General features: G+C 39.7%; 1 protein-coding gene and 3 non-coding genes across 4 annotated transcripts; all 4 read left to right on the top strand.

Moving 5' to 3' along the window:
* The first annotated feature begins 528 nt into the window (after positions 1 to 528).
* On the top strand, positions 529 to 601 carry trnar-ucg (transfer RNA arginine (anticodon UCG)). Its single transcript has one exon. It is a non-coding gene; the product is annotated as a tRNA-Arg (tRNA).
* Positions 602 to 2,697: 2,096 nt separating this feature from the next.
* trnar-ucg (transfer RNA arginine (anticodon UCG)) lies at positions 2,698 to 2,770 on the top strand. Its single transcript has one exon. It is a non-coding gene; the product is annotated as a tRNA-Arg (tRNA).
* A 119-nt stretch (positions 2,771 to 2,889) lies between these two features.
* On the top strand, positions 2,890 to 2,962 carry trnar-ucg (transfer RNA arginine (anticodon UCG)). Its single transcript has one exon. It is a non-coding gene; the product is annotated as a tRNA-Arg (tRNA).
* A 1,284-nt stretch (positions 2,963 to 4,246) lies between these two features.
* Positions 4,247 to 27,679, top strand: LOC148337943 (ubiquitin-conjugating enzyme E2 D2). Its single transcript, XM_088292729.1, has 7 exons — positions 4,247 to 4,531; positions 11,312 to 11,375; positions 19,309 to 19,340; positions 19,460 to 19,537; positions 20,485 to 20,590; positions 23,988 to 24,081; positions 26,664 to 27,679. Exons 1-7 carry the CDS (start codon positions 4,508 to 4,510, stop codon positions 26,707 to 26,709), a joined length of 444 nt encoding a protein of 147 aa, XP_088148855.1. The 5' UTR covers positions 4,247 to 4,507; the 3' UTR covers positions 26,710 to 27,679.
* The last annotated feature ends 268 nt before the right edge of the window (positions 27,680 to 27,947 follow it).

The following is a 27,947-nucleotide window of genomic DNA, read 5'->3' on the forward strand; positions in this document are numbered from 1 at the left end:
CATCCTGCACACAAAAAAACAGAAACTGCAACTACAAAACACACAGATCCCTGTACTTTAATTCTAAGGCTACGAATATGAAATGAAGATGCCTTCTGAAAAAAGACACGGGCTATGTTTTAAAACAGGTAATGAGTGAAGGAATGAGTTTGTTCGAAAACCTGCCAGAATGTACGACAATCTGTCAAACTGTTACTGGTGTCAAGCCGCAAATATGACCAAAGATTTTTTTTTTCCAAAAACCCTGGCCAATAGAATCCAACTTTTCACGCTCTCGCTAACCAGAGTTTAAGAAAACTCACACTCGCACTACCAACTAAATTGATGAGGCCACATGGCAAACAACAGCAATGCAATGCTACAAAAGTTTGGACTACTTAAATAGTTTTTTCCACAACCAAATTTGTTCGCTCAAAAACCGGTAATCAAAATCGATAAAAACGGCTACCACAATGCATGGTGACAAGGTACGAGTGGACGAAAGATGAGATTTGTGGAAAAGACTTGTCCATTTAATTGTAAACAGATGACTATGTGGCCTAATGGATAAGGCGTCTGACTTCGGATCAGAAGATTGAGGGTTCGAGTCCCTTCATGGTCGGGAATAACTCTGGCTTAACATGTGCTACCCTTAGATGTACTTCAATTGAAACGTGAGTTGCTTGAAAGCTTCCTCAAATTGAATAATGAGATATGTTCTGGTGAAGTATTTCCATGGGTTCCAGAATTCCAAACTGTAATTTGCAGACTTTCACACAAGCTGTTTTTAAGAAAATGGCCATCAGTAAATGTTTAATGGTACTGATGTAGGAGTTTGGAAAGTAAAGCCAAGAAGAGTGCATTTTGTCGAAACTAATTTTAACAGAAGAAGTTTGGTAAACGACTGCCATGCCTCGTATGAAGATCGAACTCATGACCCTCAGATTATGAGACTGATGCGCTAGCCACATAACAAGTGACATTTTTTTTTTAAATAAATATATAAGCACGACGTGCTCAATACTCAAACATTGCTCCCTTTTCTCTAGTGATGGGTAGATGAGGCATCCTGTATTGTTTCGAAACAGTGACACAATGTATTGACACTGTGTTGACACTGTGTTGCTGAATACTAACACCTGGTGGACTTGCAGGAAATATTTGACAGGGTCATCTGACACTGATCTGTCAAACTAATTTTATCCAATTCCATTGATTAGCGACGTGATGTGTTTTTATATATCCTATTTCGTATTACTTTCCATCGCACTAATTATTCTCTTATCTAATTTATATATTTAACTGAATTATTGTCGTATTGCACTGGAGAGGGGAGCTCTCTAATCTCGTTGCACACTTGAGTACAATGACAAAGGGATTTCTGATTCTGATTAGGCATTTGCTTTCACATTATTTTTACATACACGCAATTTCATAAAAAAAATCTTTGATATTCGAGACGCAGTTGATAAATTAAGAGAACATCTGTCTGAATGCCCAAGTAAAAGTGTTGTGAATGACAATGGACTCATTGTAATTAAAGATTTTTATTCAAAAGAAATTAGTTTCTCCAGCGTTTTGTTATTCAGTCTATTTCTTTTTTTGAGGCAATTTCCCCCGCCTTTGAGAAAATCCTCTCACAAGGCACTGAAGAGGCCGGTGTGCACAACGCCTGTGTGGCTAATATAAATAGGTGAGGGAACGTTGCCTCCATGGACTTCCAGTATAAGAGCGGGTCTTCCGTACGTGCAACGTGTCCTGCTGACGTATAGCGCTGCACCTCTGAGTGCGCATCAACAGTGACGTCTTCCATCTTGCGGATATTTAATGCAAAGTAACGTGCCAATAACTCGATGCTTGTTTTGAGCGTCCATCTGTTGATAGATGCGCTTCCTTATGAACACAGTTTGGCGCGTGACCGCTGTGTCGACACGATTCTGGTAGTGGTCACGTGACTTTCTCAAAGCAGTACGCGCACCGACACGGGGTTTGCCCTGGAAGCTCGGTGCGCGCATCGACGCCTCGGTGTCGCTGGACCCATCACTACTTTTCTCCAACCCTGCAGCTCCTTTTTCATCACAGGCTGGACCTGAAAAGGAAATTGTCTGTCTTGTATGTCTTCCGGTCCCAAAAACCGCAATGATATTGTTGTCCCACAGTGTTCTTGTAAATAAACAACTTCTATTCATAAAAATGTACATTATTCCTGTAATACGGTTATTTGAGAGAAACAGGGACTGGACCAAAAAATCACATAAGATTGGATCACATCTAATATGACAATGAGACTTCATGGTCGATGTTTTAAAAGAGGTAACTCGTGAAGGAACGACTTCATTCAAAAACTTGCCTGAATGCATGGCAAGCTGTCAAAGTGTTGCCTGAGTCAGGCTGCAAATATAACAGAAGAACACATTTCCCAAGAATACTGGCCAATTTAAAGCAACTTTTCATGCAGATAGAGAAAATTCACATAATATTGGATCACATCCTTAAGACTATGACACTGAAGCTCTACCTACTAAATTAATGAGGCCACGTGGCAAACAACAGCAACGCAATGCTAAAACAGTTTGGGCTCCTAAAATAGTTCCTGCTACAACTAAAATTGTTCTCTCAAAAAACATAAAAACAGCTGCCGCAACGCATGTTGACGGGTTACGAGTGGACTACGAAAGGTTAGATTTGTTGAAAGTCAATTTCCTGTTGCCGTCATGTGACTGTGTGGCCTAAAGGATAAGGCGTCTGACTTCGGATCAGAAGATTGAGGGTTCGAGTCCCTTCATGGTCGCATAAAACTGAAGGTTGACATTTACTTCCCTTTCATGTACTTGCGTTGGTCAGTGACAATCTTACTATGAAAGGTGAGTTTTAGAGAAAATACTTCTCCATTTCATGCTGACATCCTGTGGCTGTGTGGCCTAATGGATAAGGCGTCTGACTTCGGATCAGAAGAGTGAGGGTTCGAGTCCCTTCATGGTCATATAAAGGTACGGGCTGACATTTACTTCACTTTGAAATACATTCATTCATTGAATTGTATGCTGGTTGGAAGTGTTCTTCAATCGGATGATGTGGAAGGTTTGGCTGAACTATTTCTATGGATTCCGGACTCTCTTGTTTGATGATTTATTGCTATATTCAGACTAATAACGAGGTGAGCGTTTCTGACCGTGCTATTCCATGTCGTAAAGAGGGAGCTGAGCCAGAAGGCAAACCTCCCAATTTACAAGTTGATACCCTCAAATATGGTCACGAGCTGAGGGAATAAGATTACAAATACAAGCGGCAGGGTGTCTGAGCTCTCGCTTAGAGATAAGATGAGGCGCTCGCTCATTTGAGAGGGATTCAAGATGGCGGCGCGCATAGACGCAGCGGCTAACGGCTCTCCCTCCCAGTGCTCCTTATTGCTTTTTATTTGTGTTTGCTTGGTCTTATTGGCACCAACTGAGGTTCTCTAATCTCGTTGCACACTTGAGTACAAAGACAATAAAGGGATTTCTGATTCTGATTCTGAGTCTGACTCAGAGTTGAGCCGCTACTCCTTTGCATTGAGAGGAGCCAGATGAGGTATCTCAGGCATCTTGTCAGGATGGCACCTGGACACCTCTCTGGTGAAGTGTTCAGGGCATGTCCCACTGGGCGGAGTCCCCAGGACAACCCAGGACACGCTGGAGACTATGTCTCACTGCTGGCTTGGGAAAACCTTGGCATATAGGAGAGGAAAGTCTGGTCTTGCCTCCTCAAACTGTGACCTGGAAAGAATGAATGGACGGATGAATGAATGGATGGATGAACAAATTAATATTTTTATGAATACAATAAAGTTTAAAGAACTGAATAAAGTTAATAATTAGCCATTCGGATGAAATCCCTGCTTCTGTTTTTGTGCCGCACTTGCACCCCAAGTATGTTTGGGAGGGGAGGCAAGGTTCGAGTCAAAAGATTTCAAATGTTGTTACTACCTGGGCCAAATATTTTTTGTTGTTGTTGTTAATGCTCTTGGCTACAGTCAGGTAGAACTTCTTTTATATAAAACCACGTTGTGTATTATACTTTTACTGAAACAAGGAACCGTTTTTTTTTTCAATCCCCCCCAATGACCACATATCGGTGGCAAAAGTGGGGCAAACAAGTCATGCAAGTGACTCGTTTTTGACGATTGTATAACTGCTAGGGGAGAAACAAACTCCCAACAAAATAAACCTCAACCTCAAACTTCTGCAGAGGTCGCCGTGTATTATTATGAAGGGGCGCCGCCGGATGTTCTGTCATTGTTCCTGTTGTGTGGGCACAGGCCCGCTGTGATTTGGTAGGTGCTGCAGTCGGAGGAAGGACCGCGGGTCTACCCCTTCTATCGTTTAGTTTCGACTCGGAATTGTTTAGGTAGCTCGTTGTACTAGCGATCTACGATCGTTTGAGTGTACTCGAGTCGTGTCCTATGATAATTACGTCGGTGTGTTCAACGGACTGATACCAATCGCCATTTTAACCGCACGTTTTCCCTGGCAGAAGCGCTAGCACAACAATGGCTCTGAAAAGAATCCACAAGGTAAGGAAGTGAGCGCAGAGGCCCTGCATTTCGCAGTTATGTTGGGGATTTTATTCCGAGTCTGTCCGTTAACTGGCCGTCATTTTGGCTTTATTACGCTTGGCACAATATCGCGACAATGTCAAAATAGTCGCGACTGGCCTGTAATTCGTAGATAACTACCTCCGACCAGCCAGCCAGCGACGACAGTTGGAGGTTGTGGAGGAGCAATGCGCCGCTTTTCTGTCTCTCCCTAACGGGCCACCTCGATTTACACACAAGTCATCGTTTCCCGTGACTTGTTATCGGTCATGGGTTTACCCGAAACACCTTTAATCGCCATATGTTCGGCTGTTTACAGTCGTTCTGGCGTTCCCGTACGAACGACATAAGGTCTGCATTCAGCCTGCTTATCTTAATATGCCCGGTGACTGGCTAACGATGATAAACCCAATGCTTCTTCTGATGGAGCTAAGCTAACACATTACACTAAGGTGAAACTTGATTGTACTCGCTAATAATTGCAATTGTCGTCAATCGTAATGCTTTGCGTGAGCTCCTACACACATATATATATATACATATATATAACGCTATCTTACGTTATATTTTATGTTATTATGAGTGGCTCTACTCGCTGCTTCATTTGACAGGTCTTCCCTTAGCGGCTACGCTAACGTGAGCTAAATTAACAACGACTACTTTCTTCTTGCTTAATTGTTGCACAAATCGCCAAATTGGATCTTTTCCGTGAATGATTCGACCAATGTAATGTTAAATATGGATGTGATATATTCCGTTTGTTATTACAATCCGGACGTGAGGACGGGTGTCAGCTAAAGTAGTTTATGTCTGTGCTGTTTTTATCACATTACTTTGACAATGCGCAACCTTGAAGGCTATTTTTCGTTGGAGTGTCAAGGGGGGGGGGGTTTACAGCTTGTCATTTTGTTTGTGTTTTGCCACTGACAAAGAGTCAGAGCGTGGGAAAGCTGGAAATTATGTTAGCAGGCCCCACGCGTCGTTCGGTTGATGTCGATGACAGCGGGCGAGCCGCAGGACGACGACATACTGTGTTTTGGATCAAATGAGCTGTTCGTTATCGAAATGGTGTTAATTCGCTCAACCACAAATCTTATTTTGTCCTGATGCTATTGGAGTTGCGCTCGCTAACATTGACATTAGCTAACGTTTGTACAGCTGCACCGGCGATGAACAACCAACTCGTATTTGACTTGGACCTTTGTTTGTAACGAGTTATAACCTACAGTAGTTGTCGCTCGGTCCCTAAATTGTCTCAATGCTGCCTTGTTTTGTCGCGGGCACGACCTGCCATACCTCGACGAGTCGTACAATTGCATAATGGCAGTCATTTATGAAGCAATACGCAATTGCATTTTGCATATTAAGTATGTAGCACATTTAAATGTACTCAATGCTATTTTCTTAGTTTTTTTTCTCAATCAAATCAACTTTTTTGCGAGTATTTTTGTTTTTGGTTTGTCAACAAATTTATTTCAAACCAAACAGCAGCAAAACGAGCAAACAAAATGACAAGCAGGTTTGAAATGAGGATGAGGAAACAAAGTTTTTTTTAATCCCATCCGTTGTCAACCAAAATGAAAGCAACGATAACAAAAATAATCCCTCAGTTGCTGCTGTCTACAACAAAAAAGGAAACATCTCTTAAGAATTATTTATTATTTCCCCTCTTCCTTTCAACACTTTTTTTAAACACGCATTATGAACTTGCGTTTGAACTGGTATAGATTTTACTGGCTGAATAAACCTACTGCTCAGGGAATTATTGCACTTTGTTGTAGATTGAGAATGTTTTTAATCATTTATAGTTGAGTGTGTATACAACTAGTATAATCAACTCGTATAATTACTCTGTAGTCGACCCTCGTCATAGCAACAATTCATTGGAAAAAATAATAATCAAAACTAGGGCTGAACGATTTTAGGAAAAAAAAGACTTGCAATTTTTTTTTCATTATAATTCAAGCTTCAGTGCAAAATTCGCAATTTCTTCACAATGTACAGTGACTTTTACAAATGCTATGGAAAATGCCATTGTACCATTAAAAACAAAGATGACTGTAATAATGCAAGGACACTTAAAAGGTTGCGTGAGGGAGGGCAGTTTTTTCTCAAGTTTTTAATAATTACTTTCTCTCAAGTATAATTTAGTATTTTTGTATTTGTGTATATGAAAGTGCATTTTTTAAAACCCCAAAATATTTTTTTTACATTTCATATTAATGTACATGTTCTTTGTACATAGATGTCAGATTATGTCACCAAAATCATTGTCCCTTCGTAAAGCTCATGATTAAAAATATAATTGATTCGATTAGATATTTTGAGTCACGATTCAATTCTCATCTTTTAAATTTTTTTTTTTTATTTACTTTTTTCCCCGCACCATCTACCTCCGCTGCTTCTGCCATTTTTAGACTAGGCTAATATCGGATCATTGGTTTTATTCTTTGAATTTTGAATCCATATGTCCATTATTATCCATTATCCAAGCTGCTCATCCTCACAAGGGTTGGTGCACACTGGACTGGTTGCCAGCCAATCGCTGGGGTCACAAAGACAAACATACATTCGTGCTCACGATCATACCTCGGGACATTTTAGATTGTTCAGTTCATGAACCATGCATGTTTTTGGAATGTTGGAGGAAACCGAAGGACCTGGAGAAAACCCACGCAGGGTGCTTGCTAACCAGTCGACCACCGTGCCGCCCGAATTTTGTACAATCAATCTTATTTTAAAAAATGAGCTATACCTCATTTTTTGCGCTTAATTGGGACCGGAATCCCCCACCACCTGCAAAAAGTGGAAAACCGTGAAGTAGAGGTTGACTTATTATTTTTATTATTATTCATAAAAAAAAACATGGATTTTCATTTTTGTATTTTGGGGTGATTTATGCCTCTATTACGCTGTTGTGACCCACCCAATGTGGTTGTCAACCTTCTAAATACTTTATAAAACAAATTCAACTTTAAAAATGCAAAATGAGAAAAAAATGCCAAGCTGCAGCCTGTGAGAGGAATTACAAACCCAGAAGTGGATGATGACGATGGAACGTTGGCTAATAACGCTGTTAAAATGAATTTTTATTTTTAAAGCTAATTTTTTAGTTTTTATCCTAAAGTTGATTTACCTTAACTAGAATCCCGTGGTGCATTTTATAGTCAAAGGTACAACCCTTGTGGATTAATGCATTTTGAAAGCCCCCTTGTTTGTGTGCTAAGTGAAACCTAGTCATGAATGTGCTTTAGTCTTTGGACATGTTTTTCTTTTCTCTGGCTCTATTAAACACATGACGAAGAGGAGACCGTTGCGGAAATAGTCATTTTTAACTTTCGGTTTGTATGAGAATAATAACAAGGGCTTTGGATTTAATGCAACGCGGGATTGTTGGTGAGGTAAACTATTTTAAGTGGGGGTACATTTTTCTCTTCCGATACTGATGTTGCAGTCTTGAGTAATTTTGATATCCGGTATCATCTGTTATGATATAATCAGGAATGATACATGCTGTAATGAATTTTTTTTAGTATTCAACTTGAATACGTTATCCTGTTAAACCGAATAACAATAGTCAGAAGCGATAGGTATGAGAATATGACACATTTATTCCAAACACGGGGTGCATCTGACCATTAAATGGATACATACATACAATTGCTGGTTACCTGTTAAAAAATGAAGTTAGTAATGTAATCAAAGTGCCATAATATCAATGTAACTTAAATACATTTAAAAATTTTGGATTGGTCAAATACCAGATATGCTGAAATAAATTAATACAACAAAAAATCAATATATAATATATTATTTATTTTTATATATTTCTCTTTTTTTTCACATCTTATATGCACGGTTTTGCAATGCTGGAGGAAGCCTGAGCACCCACAATTCAAATCCAAGGCACAAGAAATGTGAAGGAGAAATGCTAGTCACTTTTGCACCAAGCTGCAGAGACAGACACAGACACAGACAGACAGAAGTTTTTCCAACCTTTCCACATGACCAGTTTGTAAAATTGTCGAAGGTCGCTTCACACACAACGGCGCACCATTGTGGGATGAATAACGGCCATCTTTATCTTTAACATATGATATTGGTAATATGGCATTTAAATTGCAAAGCTGTGGACAATTTTTAATGGGAATTAGTATTTATTTACTAGTTGCGAGCGTGGCAGGAGCATGCTGCGGTTCGCGATCTTCCATGATAACAAACAGTCCTTTTGACAAGTGACACATTTCTTTGTAAATGTTGTTTAAAATGAATTAGTCCTACAGTAAATATGATCCAAATCATGCACCATCCACTCCCCTCTTGTTTAGCCAGCACGTGAGCGGCGAGAACTCGTCTCCCTGCCCCACGTTAAGAATGTTATTCTGAAAAAATAATCCGCATTTTTATTAAATGTAGATTTATTCTGATTGTTTTTTTTCTGCAACAGTAATGGAATAGTTATTTTTTTGTATCCTAAATACATCAAAATAGATGTATTTTCTTAGCCACTCGTGCTCTCATTGGATGATCTCATGGCCGGGAACCAATCATGCGCTTTATCTGTGCTAGTAGGTATGTTGATCCTCCTCTTGATCAAAATTGTAACATCATTTCGATCGATATTGATAAAAAAAATTTAAATCGGGACACCCCTATTACTAACCAGTTACGCCTAGCTACCCCTGTTTCTTTGCTGATTCATTAGTTGATTTTAGCATACCAATTCAGGAAAAACATGAGAAGCGGTTCAGAAAATGGATGTATGGATGTTTGTTTTTTTTTGTTTGGAAAAAATCATATAGTGCAGCGGTCGGGAACCTATGGCTCTCGAGCCATATATGGCTCTTCCGGAGACGTCATATGGCTCCCAGACAGTTTGGAGTTGAGGGGGCCAAAAAAAAATTAAATTAAATTAAATTAAATTAAAATATATATATATATTTTGGAACTGGTTTTAAAATACTAGTGATAATCTTAATAATATTAAGTAATTTAAAATTAGTTTTAAAGATACATTTTAAAAGTCAGGGGTGGGTTGCGGCACTTGCAATCCGCCGGTGACCCGAGGATCAGGTCGGGAACCAATCGATCGCAAGTACGTCACGGGTCATTGTCAATGTACGGAAATTAATTTTATCCGAGATAAAATTTCAACCCTTCAACCCGCTCAACCCTTGTAACAGAAAAGATGGCGAAAAGAAAAAAAGACGATGATTACCGTACATTCCAGGCTGCGTGGACAGAGGAATTTGCATTTGTGGAGAGAGCAGGATCCGCAGTATGTCGAATATGCAATGACAAAATTACATCAATGAAACGCTCAAATATAAAGCGGCACTTCGATACGCGTCATGCTTCTTTTGCATTGAAATATCCACCGGGGGACAGCAGGAAAAAGGCATGCGAAGAGCTGCAACGGAAAGTGCAGACGAGCCAGCAGCAACTGCGTGTCTGGACCACGCAAGGTGACGGTAATTCCGCTAGCTTTGCGGGTGCTTTGGCAATAGTGAAGAGTGGAAAGCCGTTCACAGATGGCGAATATGCCAAAACATTTATGCTTGATGTGGCCAATGAACTTTTTGATGACTTTCCAAATAAAGCCAAGATAATCAAAAAAATAAGAGACATGCCACTGTCAGCACAAACGGTTCACGATCGGAGCATCATGATGGCGAATCAAGTCGAGGAAACACAAATTAAGGACATAAAAAACACCATGCAGCACCAGAAGTCGCATTAAAAGTAAACCTTTTATTATTTCTATTATTATTATATGTTTAAAATACTATATGGCTCTCAAAAAATATATATCTAGAAATAATTTGGTTTTATGGCTCTCCAGGTCAAAAAGGTTCCCGACCGCTGATATAGTGGGATGTCACATTGTCATTTAAAGCATTAATTCACTACACATTTCTTTTTATCTGTGATTCCTTTGATTTATCTAATTTGTTTTGATTGCCTCACTCATCAGCGAGTGCTTTCTCATTTGTCTAATAAAAATCCCAACAATAACACATGCGTCGCCTGGATACTAGGGTTGGACGGTATTGAAATTTTGACACTGTTTTGCAGTCACCTCAGGATACTGACATATACAGTAATACAGTCACTAAATTTAGACTTACTTTGTAGCTTGCACTGACTGCTGCGAGTCCGTGATTGGTGTTCATGTATCGTTTTAGCACTGAATCCGAAATCACTTCAATTAGTTTCTAATTGTACTTTGCGCTGAAAAACACGTCATCGTCCCCAAAAAGTTAAAGATCCTATTTTAGCACAATATTAATTAATTAAAGTTGCCTAAAATGCTTTACAAGCTGTAAATTCACTTTTTGAAAACATACTGATGTGTCAATGGCAATTTAACATCAACCTTTAGTTTAATAATACGGAACTTACTCTAATTTACTCTAACCAGGAGAGGGGAAAGGAAGCGGCCAGCGTGCAGGTCACAAATTAACAAATGGAGGGAAACACTTTGAGTGGTTGCTGCAACATATTAACAACTGCGCAATTTTACTTACGTTTTCCCCTCCACTTCGGTTGCACTGGCCAGTCCGATGGTCAGTCCGTGGCTGACACTTGGGCACAGCTCATTGTTACTGGGGCATTTTCCCCATTAAAAGGGGTCTGGCGGCGCCTATGATTTGTATTGAGAATTTTACAAGGTCCAGGTCTTGAAACTTCAATGCAAATGATTTTGCTTGTACTTAACTGACTTTTCTGTTGTTGTTGTTTTTTTTGTGTTTGTGTTAGGAGTTGAATGACTTCGCACGGGATCCCCCAGCCCAGTGTTCTGCTGGACCAGTAGGAGATGACAGTACGCTTACCACCATACCACCATATTCAAATTTCCAAAACTGATGGATAATAATAGATTGCTCGTACTTAAGACTTACATTTATACACATGTGTAGAACATTCTGTTATAAAAGAGGTTTATGAGGAGGACTGACTGAATATTGTGTTCTAATATTTCAAATGTAACACTCAATATGTACTGTATTTGAATTTATTTCAACTTATCTACCCATTTATTGACCAAATATACCACACGCTACAATGGTGTGGACTCTGCCTGCTCGGCCCGTTTATCTCCAAGCAGAATGACTGCTTTTGTCACAAGATCAGTTGAAGACATCGTGACAATGTCACTGAATGACTTAAGTGATACCAAAAAAGTCAATTCATCCATTTCAACTGCTCGGAAAGACAAAGGTTTCCAGATGTATGTGTCAAATTCATAACTATAAAGATGAATCTACGCAGAATGTCCCTGACAAGCGCAGAATCAAACACTCTTGTATCATTTTTTAAAAATAAAGTAACTTTAAAGCAACAGCAGTGTAGCATTGAATAGCTGAAAATGTTTTCCAAATGTGACAAAATGCTAAAGAGACGATAAAAATCAGAACTAGTTGCCGTGGCTGAGATTTTTTTTTTTTAATGGAAGTTCTGCCTTTGAGTGTTGACATATAGTCCATTGGCGATTGCCTTTCGACAACGCAGGAGAATACTAATATTAATGGCTAGTCACTTTTACCACACTCTCCCAGGTCAGGTTTCTCTCAATTTTTGGCGTTGAGACTTCACCACCAATGCTGTGTGCGATATCTAACCACCCCATTCACATCAAATTTGTCTGGATCATTTATCATCAAATATTTACGATAATCCTCCTGCCTTTGACCATTTTTTATGTTGTTTAAAATTTTCCACATACCCTTAGCTTTGTCTTTAAAATCTAACATTTTATGACAGTAATCTTTCTTCACTGTTCTTAACTATCAACAAGTACACCAGGTTTCATTCAAATCAAAACCTACCTGGTTAAACCTATTTGAAATATACGCAGTTCGGAATCGTATGGATTACCAAGTCAAATTTTCAATGCAAATGCTATAATTTATTAGCGGTGCAAGTATTCTATGACGAATTTTCACACTTTGTTTCTTTTATAAAAATACTATAACACAATCATTGAATATTTTGGGGGTTTAGATGTAGTCAATATCAATGATAATTTAAATAGGACAAAATGCCTCCCATATTTAACAGTAACAAAATCTAATATTGTGCTCAAGCAAGAATGTTTTGTATTGATGTGATCTTGGGATTTATTTTCAAACAATTATAGGATAGGAAGAAAAGAAGCAGTGGTGCAGGAAAGATAAGTTTCCCATTGAGGTGACTACGCATTAGCTTTCCCTGCTCAGGCATGAGTAAAATTTACGTGAGAAAAATGTATCAAGCTGTGTGGTGAGCGAGAGTCGTGCTGGACAATGGTTGTTGTCAAAGGACAATGATGTTGTAATTGATTATAATACTTCTCCGTTAGTGTACATTTACTGCATTGCTTCTGTAACCTCAGGAGTCACCTTACTTACCAAAGTCCTCATTTATATAACATATGGTGATGAAAGGGACACAAAAGGTAGATTCACATGGGAGGATTAGCCGGTGTGTTATTCATTGTAATGTACAAAAGTACTTTGCCCAGCTACTGGAAAGGAAGGCATTTTGCACAAAATTCGTACATCTGCAGGTCCTTGTTAACAGGCTTGTCATCAGTGTGTGCTTTTGAAGAGCGCTAACAAAAACATTTCAACTATGTACATGGACATACCCTGGCGTTCATTGTCCATGAGGCTATGTCACATGGTAAGGTTCTTTTTGAAGCAACAGGAATATGATTTAAAGTTTATGCGTTACTGTACCTAAAACACTTCCTGGTTAAAAGGGAAGCAGGTCAACTTTCTAAGATGGGCAAATCCAATGCTTCAAAATACTTAATTTCCATCTGCTGGACTGTAAACCACTAAGCTCCTTTAATGCTGACATGTTCATGTGTTCAAGGATTCTGCCTAACGCTAGTGATATTTGAAATTTTAAACTGCAGAAAACAATTACAGATTACTACGGTTTCATGAAATTGAAAATGCGCCCACATTTTCACACACGGTCAAAATTGGAGAAAGAAAGAGGGGGGAAAATAAGTCATCACAAAAAAATAACTTGAAGTACCCATCTAGAAATGGGGGAAAAAATATTAAATCTCCACATTCTCCATTTCTCTGCAGTTGTCCCATTCCTTGCCAGTCCCCAGTGTCCTCACGAATAATAATTTGCTTATGTGTACACAGTAGATGCATGTTCCTTCAAGCTCTGTGTGTATCTTTCTGAATGATGCATTGAATGTCGGGTGGTTTTTGCAGCTTTTCAGTCACCCCTGGCAAAAATTATGGAATCAACAGTCCCGAAATTTGTTAATTCAGTTGTTTAATTTTGTTTAAAAAAACAAAGAAGAAGACCACAAACATGACATTGAATGACATTATTTCAAATGGCAGCATTTTGGCTTTGCTTTAAAATTTATTAAAACATTTAAATAAATCAATTTAAAAATGTGATAGCTTGTAGCAGTTACTTGTTTATAATGGAATCATCAAATTCTGTGGAGAAAAATGATGGAATTATGAAGAAATTAACAGAAGGATACTTCTACTTGTTTGTTGCACCACTTGTGACTTTTAGAACAGCTAACAGTCTCAACGGTTTGGACTTAATGAGTGATAAACAGTACTCTATCAATCTGGCTCCAACTTTTTTCTGATTGCTTTTGCCAGATCAGTTTTGCATGTTGGAGTCTTGTCCTGGACCATTTCTTCAACTTCCACCAAAGATTGAGTAACTGGATTGAAAAACATGACATTATGACACATGACATACCTTACATGTCTTTCTCCCCAAAAGTCCATTCAATGATGAGATAAGAAAAGTGTTCAATATGTCAACATTAACTTGTGCCTTTCTTGAAGATGTAATGACCGTAGGGTTAGGTGATAATTTAATCTAAATATGTATTGTGATAGACAAGTGTTCTATTACATCCTTCCACCCCTTCACAAGTGGTGCTTAAAGCAGGGAATAAATTCCTCTGCGCACTCGCAGGTCGTGAATGCATCGCAACAAAAATCATTAGTGACCCCTGGGTGACCTAGGTCGTTTAAGGGAGCCCACGACACCTGGAACACGGTCTCACGGAACCTTCTCGCTTGTTAGCTGGATTCCACTTATTCCCTGCCTTGTTTATCTCGGTTGCTGGGAGCCTTGTAACCACGTTGGTAGGAGCTCGGATTTGTTTTCCACCCTACTGTGGCTGCGACTGCTTTGTTTGTGATCGCCGAGGTGGCGGTTGTGTTGGCGGCCCTGTGTGGCCGTGTGGCATTATATTGTGTTTACTGCTTCCTTTGTTTGCTCATCTCGCTTTGCTGGTCGCCGAGGTGTGACTTTGTTTGATTTGTGTTTGGTTAGGCGGCCATCCATCTTTGTCCTACCCAACTATTGGGCACTGACGCCGTTTGGCTTTCTCCGGCGGGGTTGCCTTGTAGTTGGATGTGGGCATTTACTGATGACATTAGCATCTTCGCACACTCCCAGCTGTGTGGCGTTGCGTCATAACGGCTATCGCTCACGTTTGAATTGCCTTTTCTCCGAGCATAGCATCTGCTCTCCCTCTCTTTGTATTGGCTCTTCTGGTGCCGGTGTTCGCCAGCAGTCTTGTTTCAGCATTTTGCCAAAGTTTTGTCTTGATGTGCCAGTTAGTGACGGCTGGATCAGCACGCCTTCTCCTAGCTTACGTTGTCTGGCTTACGCCTTTACGTCTCCTCTGACTCTCTTTTGTTGTGTCACTTTTGCTTACGGGTTTCATCAGCAGTTTTGCCTTAAGGATCGCTGTTGCCTCGTTTCGTGACGGCTGCGTTTGCATCTTCCCTCCTAGCCTGCGGCATTAAAGCTTCCCGCGTGAGATTTTCACACTCTGCCTGGCATCTGCCTAGCAGGTGGCATCGCCGCCACGTTCCTTCGACTTATTAGTATCTGTTTTAGTGCCAGGTGCCTTTCGTCGCCTGTTGGCCATGTGCTGCTAGTGGTCTGCCGTTGAATTGTTGGCATCCCCTGCCTTTGGACTCGAACGGATGCATGCCCTGTTGGGCGTTTTCGCTATGGATGATTCCCTTGTTGAGGCAACTGATAACCAGGTTCACAATTTGTCACAGGTCAGTTGTGCGTGTTTTTAGGCATAGACACGAGTGTGGCATTAGATTTTCGGCCCAATTACAAGCACCTAAGAGGAGATTGAGTAGAACAAAGCATGTTTAGAGTGCAGGCAAGTCGCCACAACACCAAGAAGAGGCTAAACCAACGAAGAAGTGTGGTGTATGCACATAGTATGGTGTAACGTCTTTCAAATAAAAGACCAGTTGACTCAGTACAACTCTTGCAATAAGATAATATTGTGCATTGTCGAATTAAACACCTCTGGATGGATATGTAGAGTAGAAGTAAAACATCGTACTAAAGTCACAATCAGGCAAGTAAAACATGAATGGACTGTCACTCCGGGCCTGACTGGCAGTACTGAGCCCTCAAAAAAGATTAAGTACCGTTATCTCTGGACTACAAAAGATAAATAAATTTAAAGCTGCAACAACTAAATTTTGACATAAAAGCCAAAAATCCCATTTGTTCATACATTAGCGGCTTCCTTTAAATAGCCGCGGGTCTCCACATTATAGCATGGAATATTTGCAACGAAAGAGGTCACACAGATGGATTTTTAAAGACATTTATTTACCTTGAGCACCTCGGTCGCACAAAGCCAATTCGCCGACAAGCTTTGTATGGCAACAATGCACTATATGCTGTTTGTTACGTGTTTGGTAGACGCAGGGGCTGTCGCTCCATGGCGACAAATGCTGTCTTTCGTGGCTAGCCCTTAGCACCCGTCAACTGTTGCCAGCGATGGTAGGAGTCGGTCGCCGAACAACAGAGAGACAGGCGTCTTGCAGAGATGGCTGCATTTATGGCACTCGTTCCCTTTGCTCATCAAACTCAACTCAGTGTGCTTGTTTTCGATGTACTATATTTGCTCCTACACAGCTATGTACAACTACGCAGACAGACCTCCATATTTCAGGCAGCCTGCATGCACCCTCAAACCGCAAATGGCTGATGAATATTCAGTATGCGGGCGCTCTTGTGACTTCTTTATTGGTCCACTGTGACCTGTTTGATAATTTCATTGGTCAGATGTGTCGAAACTATGGGTAAATATATGGACGCCTTGTAGCTCGTCAGTAAAAATTAATAAACCGTATTACATTAAAAGCCACGTGTTTCAAAGCGTGGGAAAAAGGTGACGGCTTATGACTGGAAAACACTGTGGTCCGAAGACGATTGGTCAACTTTAATGCATGCACTCCAAGAGAGTCTTAGTTCGCTACGCTTAGATTGTATGAACATTAAATAAAGGTTAATGTAACGATCAATAAAACTGCTTTCGGCTAGCATCTTCCGTAAATAAGCATTTATGGTGCACTGCTGGAGGAGCAACTTTGCACATTAGACTACACTACACCAAAACAATGTACATCCCTTGAAAATTTGTTTTACTACCAGATATTTTAAATGGTATTTTTCCGCTTAATAGATTTTCTTTTCTGTTTTTTTTTTCATTTTTCTTGAATCAATTAGTTTTCTTTAATTTAAAAAGATTTGAAAAAAAAAAACAATAATTATCAATATCGACTTCGCCCAGCCCTACTTAAGCGCATTATGTTTAAAATTAAGGCATTTCTTGAATCTTTATATTGACCCGTTTGACTAGTTCATAAGTTGCGTTGACCTCTTCATTAAAGGTGAACAATTGCATTCATTAAAATAAAAATATCTACATTCGGCCTTTTTTCGACTTATTTTGAATAGTAAAATGATAATAATCACAATCGGCTGAGCAGTTTTGGGCTGAGTGTACTTGTGCATTGGTAAAAGGGGCAATAGTTCACAGACTGACAGCCTTTAGGAGAGGCTGAGCGGAAGCTAAGCACCACCACAGCATACCAATGAGTCCATGCCTAATCAGTTTAATTCAGTGGTTAACACCCTGGGTTTAAATTGTGCTCCTAAAGCATGTTCAAATGATATCAGAATAACATTTCTAGAATGTTTGCATAGTTAGATTTTTTTCTCTCTTAAGACGTCAATGGATTAAGTATTTGTTTAGATGTTTGTTCCGTTTTGTCTGTTAAATGGAGGTGTATGTACACTCCCCTTGTGTAGATTTACTACTATCAAATTAGATACAATATGAAAAATATAGCAATTTTACCAGTAATATTTCGTGCCATTTCCAAAATGTTGGTTTCCTCTTTAGGTGCCATATCCGTAGTGATTACGTTCATCCCCAATTCGAATTACGTTGGGACTTTGTGTTAAATCTGAATAAAAAAAGAATAGAAAGATTTGCAAATCATGTTCAACCTACTGTGTATTTAATTGAATGCAATTCAAAGACATTCGTCGTCCAAACTGAGGAACTTTTTTGTTTTCAGCGAATAATAATTAACTTGGAATTTTATGGCTGCAACACTTCCAAAAAGCTGGGACAAGTGGCAAGAAAAGATGCTTCAAACACCTATTTGGAACATGCCACGAGTGAACAGGCTAGTTGGGAGCTGCTAGGTCCAATTATTGGGTATAAAAAACTTCCCTGAATTGCTCAGTCATTCACAATTACAATTACTTAGGATTGCAAGAAATTTTGAGATTTCATCATCAATACTCCATAATATCAACAGAGAATCGAGGCCGAAAACCAACATTAAATCTTCAATCCTTCAGGCGGCACCGCATCAAAAACCGACATCATTGTGTAAAGGATATCACCACTTGGGCTCAGGAACACTTCTGAAAACAAATGTCAGTAAATGCAGTTCAGTGCTATATCCGTGAGGGCAACTTAAAACTCTCCCACGCAATGCAAAAGCCATTTATCAACAACACTCAGAAACGCAGCCAGTTCTCTGGACCCAAGCTCATCAAAGATGGGCTGATGCAAAGTGGAAAAGTTTTCTGTGGTCTGACGAGTCCACATTTCAAATTGTTTTTGTAAATTGTGGCCGTTGTGTACTCTGGGCCAAAGAGGAAAAGAACCGTCCGGATTGTTCAAACGCCAGCATCTGTGATAGTATGGGGCTATGTTAGTGTCACGGGCATGGGTAACTTACTCGTCTATAAAGGCACAATTAATGCTCAACGGTGCATACAGGTTTTGGAGAAGAGTCTTTTTCATGGACTCCACTGCTTATTTAAGCTAGACAATGCCAAATCACATTGTGCACGTGTTACAACAGCGTGGCTTCGTAATAAAAGAATGTGGGCCTGTAGTCTCGACCTGTCTCCCATTGAACATGTATGGCGCATTATGAAGCGTAAAATATGGCAACGGAGATCCCGGACTGTTAAACCTTTGAAGATGTACATCAGGCAATAATTGAAAAGAATATCACCAAGAAAGCTTCAAGAATTAGTGTCCTCAGTTTCCAAATATTTATTGAATGTTATTGAAAGAAAAGGTGACGTAAGACTGTGGTAAACATTTTTTGTAACTTGTTACAGCCATAAAATTGAAAGTTGTTAATCAGTATTAAAAACAAAATCAGTTTGAACATTAAATCTCTTGTCTTTGTAGTTATTAAATTAAAAATGGGTTGAACATGATTTGGAAAATCAATGTATTCTGTCTTAATTTATGTTCAACAAACATCACAATTTCATTGGTGTAATTGTGGTTGTCCAAATGTTAAGGCACAAAAAATAATGGTTTCCTAAGCAATACCTTTGATATATTCACATGAAAAATAAAATTAATCCCAAACTTTTATGCCCTCCTAATCATTTCCTCTATGTTTCAGGTTTTCATTGGCAAGCTACAATAATGGGGCCTGTAAGTATACACCTCAAAGATTACTTTCATGTTGCCAGATCCATTAATTTACTTGGTTTATCGTCTTTTAAGCTTCTTTGTGTATGTTCCACGCTAAAGATTTTTGTGTCCTGCATTAGAATGACAGTCCTTACCAAAGTGGGGTTTTCTTCTTGACCATCCACTTCCCCACAGACTACCCCTTCAAACCACCAAAGGTATGAATGACAGTAATAAAGCGATCCCTCGCCGCTTAGCGCTTTGCTTTTCACAGAGATGAATTGGCTTTGTACATACCTGCGGGCACTCATAGGTGTGTCATTGGTTGCCGCTCGCAAGATCAGCCAATGAGGGCATGAATGGCTTTATCCCATGAGCTGATTGGCTGCAACATTATCCCGGCATCTACCCTTGTTGTATTTGCCAAGCTTTTGAACTACGTTTTCTCCAGAAACTCATAGCGTTATTCAATGAGCTGCTCAGTGCGTCAGTGTCAAGCTGGATAAGCGGATAGTAAACAGCTCTGTTCAGAAACTGTGAGCAGATTGTACTCAGCCACCCGACAAACATGGCTCGCTCAGCAAATTGATCGGTAAATAAAATGTTAAAGTTTTTGTTAAAGTTTGTCTTAAAACAGCAACATTGCATTTCCCCCAAAGGTCCTTGTTATTGTTATAGTGCAAAACCAGCGACAATGCACTTTGTCGCCGGAAGTAATCGTGACAAGTAAGGTAGGTAGGTAAGCCAATTTTAGGATAAAAATTAAGACTTTCACGTAGTTATTAGCCAACGTTTTGAACGTTGGTGAGTGGATCACCTCTCACAGCCTGCAGCTTGATATTTCTTCAGTTTGTATTTTTAAATTTGTTGTGTAACAAGTATTTAGAAGATTGGGAACCATGTAGGGGGGTCGCAAGGGCGTCAGAGTCTTAAATCCCCCTAAAAATAAAAATTAAAAATAAGAATTAAAAAAGTCAACCTCTACTTCAGGGTTTTTTACATTTCGTGGGGGGTTCCGGTCCCAACTAACCGCAAAAAAACGAGGGATTAACGTTCATTAAAAAAGCTGCTAAAATCTACTTGTTTATTGCATGACAAGCGTTTCCTGTAGCTTTTCTGTGTCCCCGTTGCCCCACATTGACCTCGTTCGTTGTGTCTTCTTAAGGTTGCATTTACCACAAGAATCTACCATCCAAATATCAACAGCAACGGCAGCATTTGTCTTGACATCCTGCGGTCACAGTGGTCTCCAGCTCTCACCATCTCCAAAGGTAGGCGGTTTTGTGCTGGCCTTCACACTCTCAAAGCACCCGGTTACACTCATTGTGCTCGCTGCGCAAGAATTTATTTTTTCCTCCGACCAGGCAAACCTGTCTTCCTATCCTAGAGGTATTTTCACTCGGACTGCGCAGACACAGGTGTTGGTAATGCGCATTACAAATCTAGGAAAATATGTTAGATGTTGGTCATCATCTGCCATATCAATTTGTCAGACAATCCCGACTAAAAAGTTTTGGCTTTGTCAGACAATTTATTGGATAAATGTCATCTAGTGTTTGCTATTTTTAAATTGTATTTCGAGTTTACTCTTCCACAACGTACTTTTCTATGTTGACCAGCCACGTTATAAAACCACAAACACAATGTAATCATGTCCAATGCAGATGCTGCATCATATAATCTGCCTTTGCAAAGATAATAATGCTATTATGATTGACACAACTCTAAAAAATAATTTGTATTATTTTTGTTGTTGCTTGTAGTGAAGACTTGCACAGCATCATAATGAATTTTAATGTTGTCATCTAAATGTTTTACATGAGAGTGAAGAATACTAGTCTGAAGAAGTCCCACCCTACTACAAACTAAAACTTACCGTATTTTCTCAACCATAAGGTGCACCTAAAAGCCCTACATTTTCTCCGTTATTAGGAGCGCCTTATGTGTGGACCCGAGTTGCAAAAATCTGTAAATGTTATGTGACTTTCACAAGCGCTCCGCTGGACTGGGAGCATTTCCTGCCGACACGCTGCTTCTGTAGAGGAAAGGCAGACGTTACTGACCACAAAATGCGGACTAAAGGGTGAAGGGTGGGCGTGAAAGACGACGGAAAGGCACATCCCCAGTAGGTGCCGCTATGTAGAGCCTGTATGTACATTGTGCAAAATATTGCTTTGACTAAGGACCCCCAAAAATGGCACCCCTGAAGAGACACGCCTACAAAGCACAGTTTAAACTGCAAGCTATCAATTCCGCGGAGGGACATTGGAATCGAGCAGTCGCAAAGCAATTTCCAGGGGAAAACAAAGAATAGGTGGATTCCTCTTGTAATGTAGTGAAAAGATTGCCACCAAACACATCCAGCTCAACCACATCTCCAACATGGGCCTCTTATTTTCGACATCCCGGTCAAATGTTTTCCTTTATTGTTGTGTATGGTCACCATGGTAATGGACAGAAACTGCCACCTATGCTAATTTTCAAGAGAAAAGACGCTGTTACGTTATTGTATAATTTAGAAATGAAAGTGAGCGAGAAGGGTGACTTGCTTCTCTAATTTACTCTGCCTCGCATTCCCCCACCACTCACGACATCTCTCTAACCAGCCATCTGATTGGCTGTGGCTGAAGCACTCCCGGAATGCTTTGCAAGACTTGGGATATGAATGGCATGAGAAATACCTGTTTTGTGTTAAATGTAGAGACTGTGAGACTGCGCCTTTTAATACACTACGTTTATGGTCGTGAAAATACGGAAGTTAAATTGAAAGGAGTCCCCCTCCTTCATCGCAGGTGCTGCAATGCGATGATTGAGGGAAAACCTGAAAAGCACTGACCTTATATTGATATCCTGATGCTGACATTTGGCTAAAAAAAATCTGATAATGATTAATCAGCCAATAAATTTTAGAAACTTAGGGCAGCTAAAGCAGAGATTTTACATTTATTTTTAATTACATACCGAATACGGTACAGTTTTGCAATACTTTGTCTTTTAGTATTTGTATAGTATTTTAGTATTTACCACTGAGAGGAATTACATGTGAAAAAGCATAAACTGATCATCTTTAGATTTATAGATGTATCTTTTATTTGGAAGTCATAATGAGTTGTCTGATACCCTTTAATTTTAAGTCGCATTTCTCTTTCGTCTACTCCGTATTTTCTTTGCCTTGAAGTGATGTCTCATGTAAACACAACAAAAAAATAGAGATGCCTTTTTCAGATTGATACTTGAATCTTCATATTCTAAATATTTGATGCACTCAGACAGCCATGTTACTCCTTGCTCTTACATCCTGTGTCATGTTGTAGTATTTTCTTAGAAAGTAAACTTAATTTATGCTGAATAATCTTGATTCCTTTTGGGCCTTGCACTGTCTAAATGCTCGGCATTTACGCTCATATCTACTCTCTAACTAGTTGTATCTCATTCCTTAAATGAATACCGTCAGAGAACCATGAAGTGGACCAACGGTGCACGTTCGTCATTCTGCGTGACTGCAACATGTCACAGCATTTACTGTTTTATAGGAAATGAAGAATATATTCGCAATTAATTCTCAAAACTATTTTTATTATTTTGAAAAGGGATAAAATAAGCCTCTAACTTGGTCGGGCTCTAATATACCGTATTTTCCGGACCATAGGGCGCACTTTAAAGTCCCAAATCTTCCCCAAAACAAACGGGGCGCCTTGTAGTGCAGCGCGCCTAGTATATGCATTAAATACGGAAATCGTAACCCTCGGCTGGTGTTGCGCCCTTTGATGCAGCGCCTCTTATGGCCGTACGGTATTTGTTTTATTAGTAATATATATTTGAATGCATAATTCCAATAAAATTGTGCAACATACAGGATTGTTTTGTCCACCAAGTCTGTGACTTTGAAGATGAGGCTTTAAAAAGCACAGCCAGGCCTGTTGAGTGTAAGGGGGGTCAGTTTCTGTTGCCGTCGTCAACGAAAATTCGGATGAAATATGGATGGCAGTGAGACTTTAATTACGCGAGGTTCGTGTACATGGACAATTCTGACTAAGATAAAAGACTAAAATGCTCAGACTTTTTCGACTAAAACTTGACCACACTAAAAAGAGTATAAACATGACTAAAACCAATGAAAATGAAAATGACAGCAAGACAAGACTAAAACAAAAACAGGCCGCCAAAAACAACACAGCCAATCAGAGTATAGAGTTGGGTGGGTGTTTACTGGCTCACCCGTTAGCCCGCTTGGTGTTGAGTGACTCTAGATGAGTTGTGGCCACCGGCAGCTCATGAATGGTTGCGCTTATCTGGTGATTGTTTTCTTAGTTTCTTCAATAAAGTGATTGAAAGATAACCTGTGGCTGTCTACATCCTTGACCACCTGTGGAAGGATTACAATTCGTTGTAATTGTAGCAAATATTGGCAAACAATGTTTAATTTTTAATCTTTTCTCCTCCCTCACACTTATTGCAATGAGTATTTTTTTCATTTACTTAGAGAAGGAAGTTAAACCCCTAAGTAATTTCATTTTGTATTGCATGTATAAGATCTGGACATGTGTGTTGCCTCACATGTGTTTTTTTACACAAATATATAAACTTGCTTGCACTATAGTGCCATGATTTTTTTTTTGTTCTACTCTCATTCAAATGCTGTTTGAAACTCATATGTGTCCTTTGCAGTTCTGCTGTCCATCTGCTCTCTTCTGTGCGACCCAAACCCAGATGACCCCTTAGTACCTGAGATCGCCCGTATCTACAAGACGGACAGGGAAAAGTATGTTTCCTCACTTTTTTTCTGTTCAGTTCAGTGTCTTGCGAAAGTATTCAGCCCCCCCTCAACACCAAGTGGGACACATTCGTGAAGTAGAACGAAATTCATACAATATCAAAACCTTTTCTTTTAAACTGAAAGGTCGGATGTGCAAAACAATTCGGCTCCCGTGCTGCGATTCCGGCTACAAGGCTTTGGGGATATGTGTCAGTTTTGCACATCTTGACTGACTTTTGTACCCATTCTTCCTTGCAAAACAGCTTCACCTGAGGTAGATTAGATGTAGCGCGTATGCAGGGTTCTGTAACTTTTGCAGTGGTAGCACCAGCGCTACCAACTTTTTCTGTTGGTCGCAGCGCACAGGTTTTGGTCGCATCTTTTTTGAGGTGCTATAGCATGACCATATTTGCTGTCACCTCATTTGGCATACTGTAGTTTTGTATGATTACAAGATATATTTACAAAAATGTCTTTCTATAACAAGAATTATGTTTGCAACAAACAGCGGCTGTTTGTGTTTGTAAAATCTTTTTATATCCTAATCCTGCTGCTGCTTCACTTTCGCTCTGTGTTCCTTGTCTTCATGATGCCGTTTGCTCCCTAATATTCTTTTAATAGACATCTGAAATTTTGCGCATCCTCCTTTATTTGTTTAAAAAAAGTGTCAAATGTTGTTCAACTTCAGGATTGTGCCCCACTTGCTGCTGAATCTCCACAAAAAAAATGGTCATTTTAGTTCAGGTTTGAAGCCTGAAATGTGACAAAGTTAAAAACCTTTGAGGAGTAGTACTTTGGCGATGCACTACAATTTGTTCAGGTGTCTTTAAGGATGTGTCTGAGTGTACGTCTGCTTTCATACTGTCAGGTACATCCTTCAAATCAGTGTGTTTGTTTTGAATTAACAACATTTAAAATGCACTGTATAAATAAAGTTGTATTGTCTATTATGAGACACTCGCTTAGTGGCTAGCTGGTAGTCACTAGATCAAGAATGGGCAACTCCTGTCCTCCAGGGCTGGTGTCCTGCAAGTATTAGACGTTTCCCTCCTCCAACACACCCGATTCAAATGATCAGCAGAATTAAATCTTTAAACACCGTCAACGGCAATTGACATCAATTGGAATTCTAACGAAGAGTACTGTCCATGTCCATTGCTGTCAACTACTGTTTTTATGGGAATGTACAGTGAAAAGTCTCAGTCAACTCTAGTTTCATCCTTCAAGAAAAAGGATGCAGCATATGGCAGCATGGGGTCTCTTTTGAATCAGATCACTGGGATCAAAACAATGTATGTGGATGCTTATGAACATGACAGATCTTTGGAAATTCAACTGTTGCATACAGCTTGTGATTGTTAGTCACGTTACTGTGACTCTACTACAAACGGTGTCACAATAGAGAAAAAATATGACGGATAATTTACATTTTAAAGTAGAAGAGAGGACATAATGTACATTATGCACGCATATACGCACACACACATAATTGTAATTGTGTCATGTCATTATCCACACCGCTTATCCTGTACAGGGTTGCGGGAGGGTGCTGGAGCCTATCCCAGCTGACTACTGGCGAAAGGCGCACTACACCCTGAACTGGTCGCCAGCCAGTCACAGGGCAGACATAGACACCATCACTGAGTGGGAACTGAACCCACGCTGCCCGCACACACCTCGGGCGAGTGTACCACTACACCATCATTGTAATTGTAGTTTGTCAAATGTAAAATAGTTCCACTGGTGATATTTGTAAATGCGTTTTTGCTTTCAGAAGCACATTTTCATTCTGACTGTTTGCATTTTATAGAAAAGGACTGTTCATATGTTTGAGGCATCACTAAAGCAAACTTTTTAAACAATCATTGACATCAGAGTCATTGTTTCAAAACTTTTCTGCGTTTTTTGGGAATGATGCAAAATTTGGGTGAAATCAACCCATATTCTAATGCCGATTACAAAAAAAAAAAAAATAATAAGGTATAAAATGTGTGTGATGAAAGAAGAGTGCCATTTGGTCGCTTTTGTGTTTACATAGTTATGAAAACACAATATCCAGTGAGGCTTGAAAGATTAGTCAATGGCAACAGTTTGTGACGGCGATATACAGTAGCCCCAACTACAGTCGTGAAGAGGAGTTAAGGCAGCCGCTACGCGCTGCTGGGAACAACTTCAAAATAAAAGCATACCAAGGCTTTGATGTCCTTGTATTCTTTACTAAACAAAGGTTTATTTTCAAGGTGGCCTAAGTGTTGCTGTGGCTGACTTGAATGTCTTCCCAACATTGCACACTAAATAAACGGCTACTTGATACAGAAAGAATTCCTCGAGCATTTAATTGTTTTTTAATAGATATGATCAAATTTACTCAAGTATTGCTTTTACCCCAAATCAATAGCAGCCTTCTTACCTGCAAACACAATTTGAGATTTTTGACCAACACACATTGGTCCACAAGATTCCACATACTCCGTTTTAGCAACTGTACCGACATTGTTTTTTGTCACAATTCTGGATGTAACTTATCATGGCATTTCAACAAATAACAAAAAGTTCTAACCATTTGTTAACATGTCTGTCTGTTTCAGGTACAACAAAATAGCCCGGGAATGGACACAAAAGTACGCAATGTAGTCTTGGTGGAGCAGAATTGTGGCCAACCAGTTCTATTGCAAAAGTTTGGGAAGCTTGAGATATAAACAGAAAACAAACAAAAAAAACACATACAAACAAATGAAAAGTTTAAAATAAGATCTTGTTGGTTTCCATTGGAGTGCTTTCATTGAGCCACGCCTCCCCATCACCAGAGTACCTCTGACACCCCCCCCCCCTCCATATGTGTTGTTTCTCCTCCACTGTATGTCTTCATCTTTCTGTCTTGCTTGCCCAACCACCTGACATGCCCTCCCTTCTATGAACTAACAGCCAACTTGCAATTGTAATAAGCGCCTCTTTAGTGCCCCACCCTTTTGGTTGTCGCTGCCTCCCCTTTCTTTCCCATCCTCACTCAACCGCCGCAGATAGTCCGTCACTTAAAGCATTCCTTTGAGTATCTAAACTTTGAATGGACCTGTTTCTTTTCTTCCCATTTTTTGGGGGGTGGAGGGCCACACAGAATTGGGGGAATTTTGTACACTCTGCATCCTTTGTCTCATTGTTCCTTTTTTGATTCCCATCTGTGAACAAATCAGACTGACTTGAGTTCAAGGGGACTCTGTATTAAATACAATGCCACACTCAACACCCTTGTTGACTCACATTGTACACGCACTCACGCACACACCCACACGCACACACACACGGCCACACCCACACGGACAATTCTACTTATTAAAGCTTTTTTTTTTTTTTTTATTCAACCTGTGTTCTTACCCACCCACTCATCCCTCTTCCTATAACTCTTTAGGTTGCTTATTTTCTTTTTTGTTGGCTTTTTTGTTAAATTTAGAGGCTAACATCATAAATGGCTCTGGGACTGGCTTGGGCTCTGAGTGCGAGGAGAACTCACTCTTCTTGCACAAAACCTCTGTATATTGAATTACCTGAGAGGCTCGTTGAGCTTTGTGTGTTGATTAAACTGTGTAATAAAAACCCATGACTCTTGTGTTGACTCATTTTAACACCGTTTTTGTAGGACATCGGCAGAAGGACAGGTTTATTTAATAGTCTGATCTTGCTTGGGGTCCCTTTTAAACTTCTGACATGACATTGTAGCTATTGAATCATGTTCTGTGAGTTTCTAGTTTTATATATAAACGTGTGAAACGCTTTAGCTTTTAGATTTCTCACCTGAATTGCACAATAATAATGGCCCATAATTATTTCTTGATCAAAACGTACTGTCCATTAGCTTGATAAAGGTTGCGTTATTC

This window comes from Idiotropiscis lumnitzeri, chromosome 4, assembly GCF_059441095.1.
Source record: "Idiotropiscis lumnitzeri isolate Australia: NSW breed Sydney's pygmy pipehorse chromosome 4, RoL_Ilum_1.0, whole genome shotgun sequence".
Lineage (NCBI taxonomy): Eukaryota > Metazoa > Chordata > Actinopteri > Syngnathiformes > Syngnathidae > Idiotropiscis > Idiotropiscis lumnitzeri.

Bases quoted from the DNA above. Each gene is read 5' to 3' on its own strand.
- LOC148337943 (XM_088292729.1), top strand. From the start codon at position 4,508: ATGGCTCTGAAAAGAATCCACAAG. The intron at 19,341-19,459 runs GTAAGTATACAC...GTCCTGCATTAG, and splicing joins AAGCTACAATAATGGGGCCT to AATGACAGTCCTTACCAAAG. The intron at 24,082-26,663 runs GTATGTTTCCTC...TGTCTGTTTCAG, and splicing joins TACAAGACGGACAGGGAAAA to GTACAACAAAATAGCCCGGG.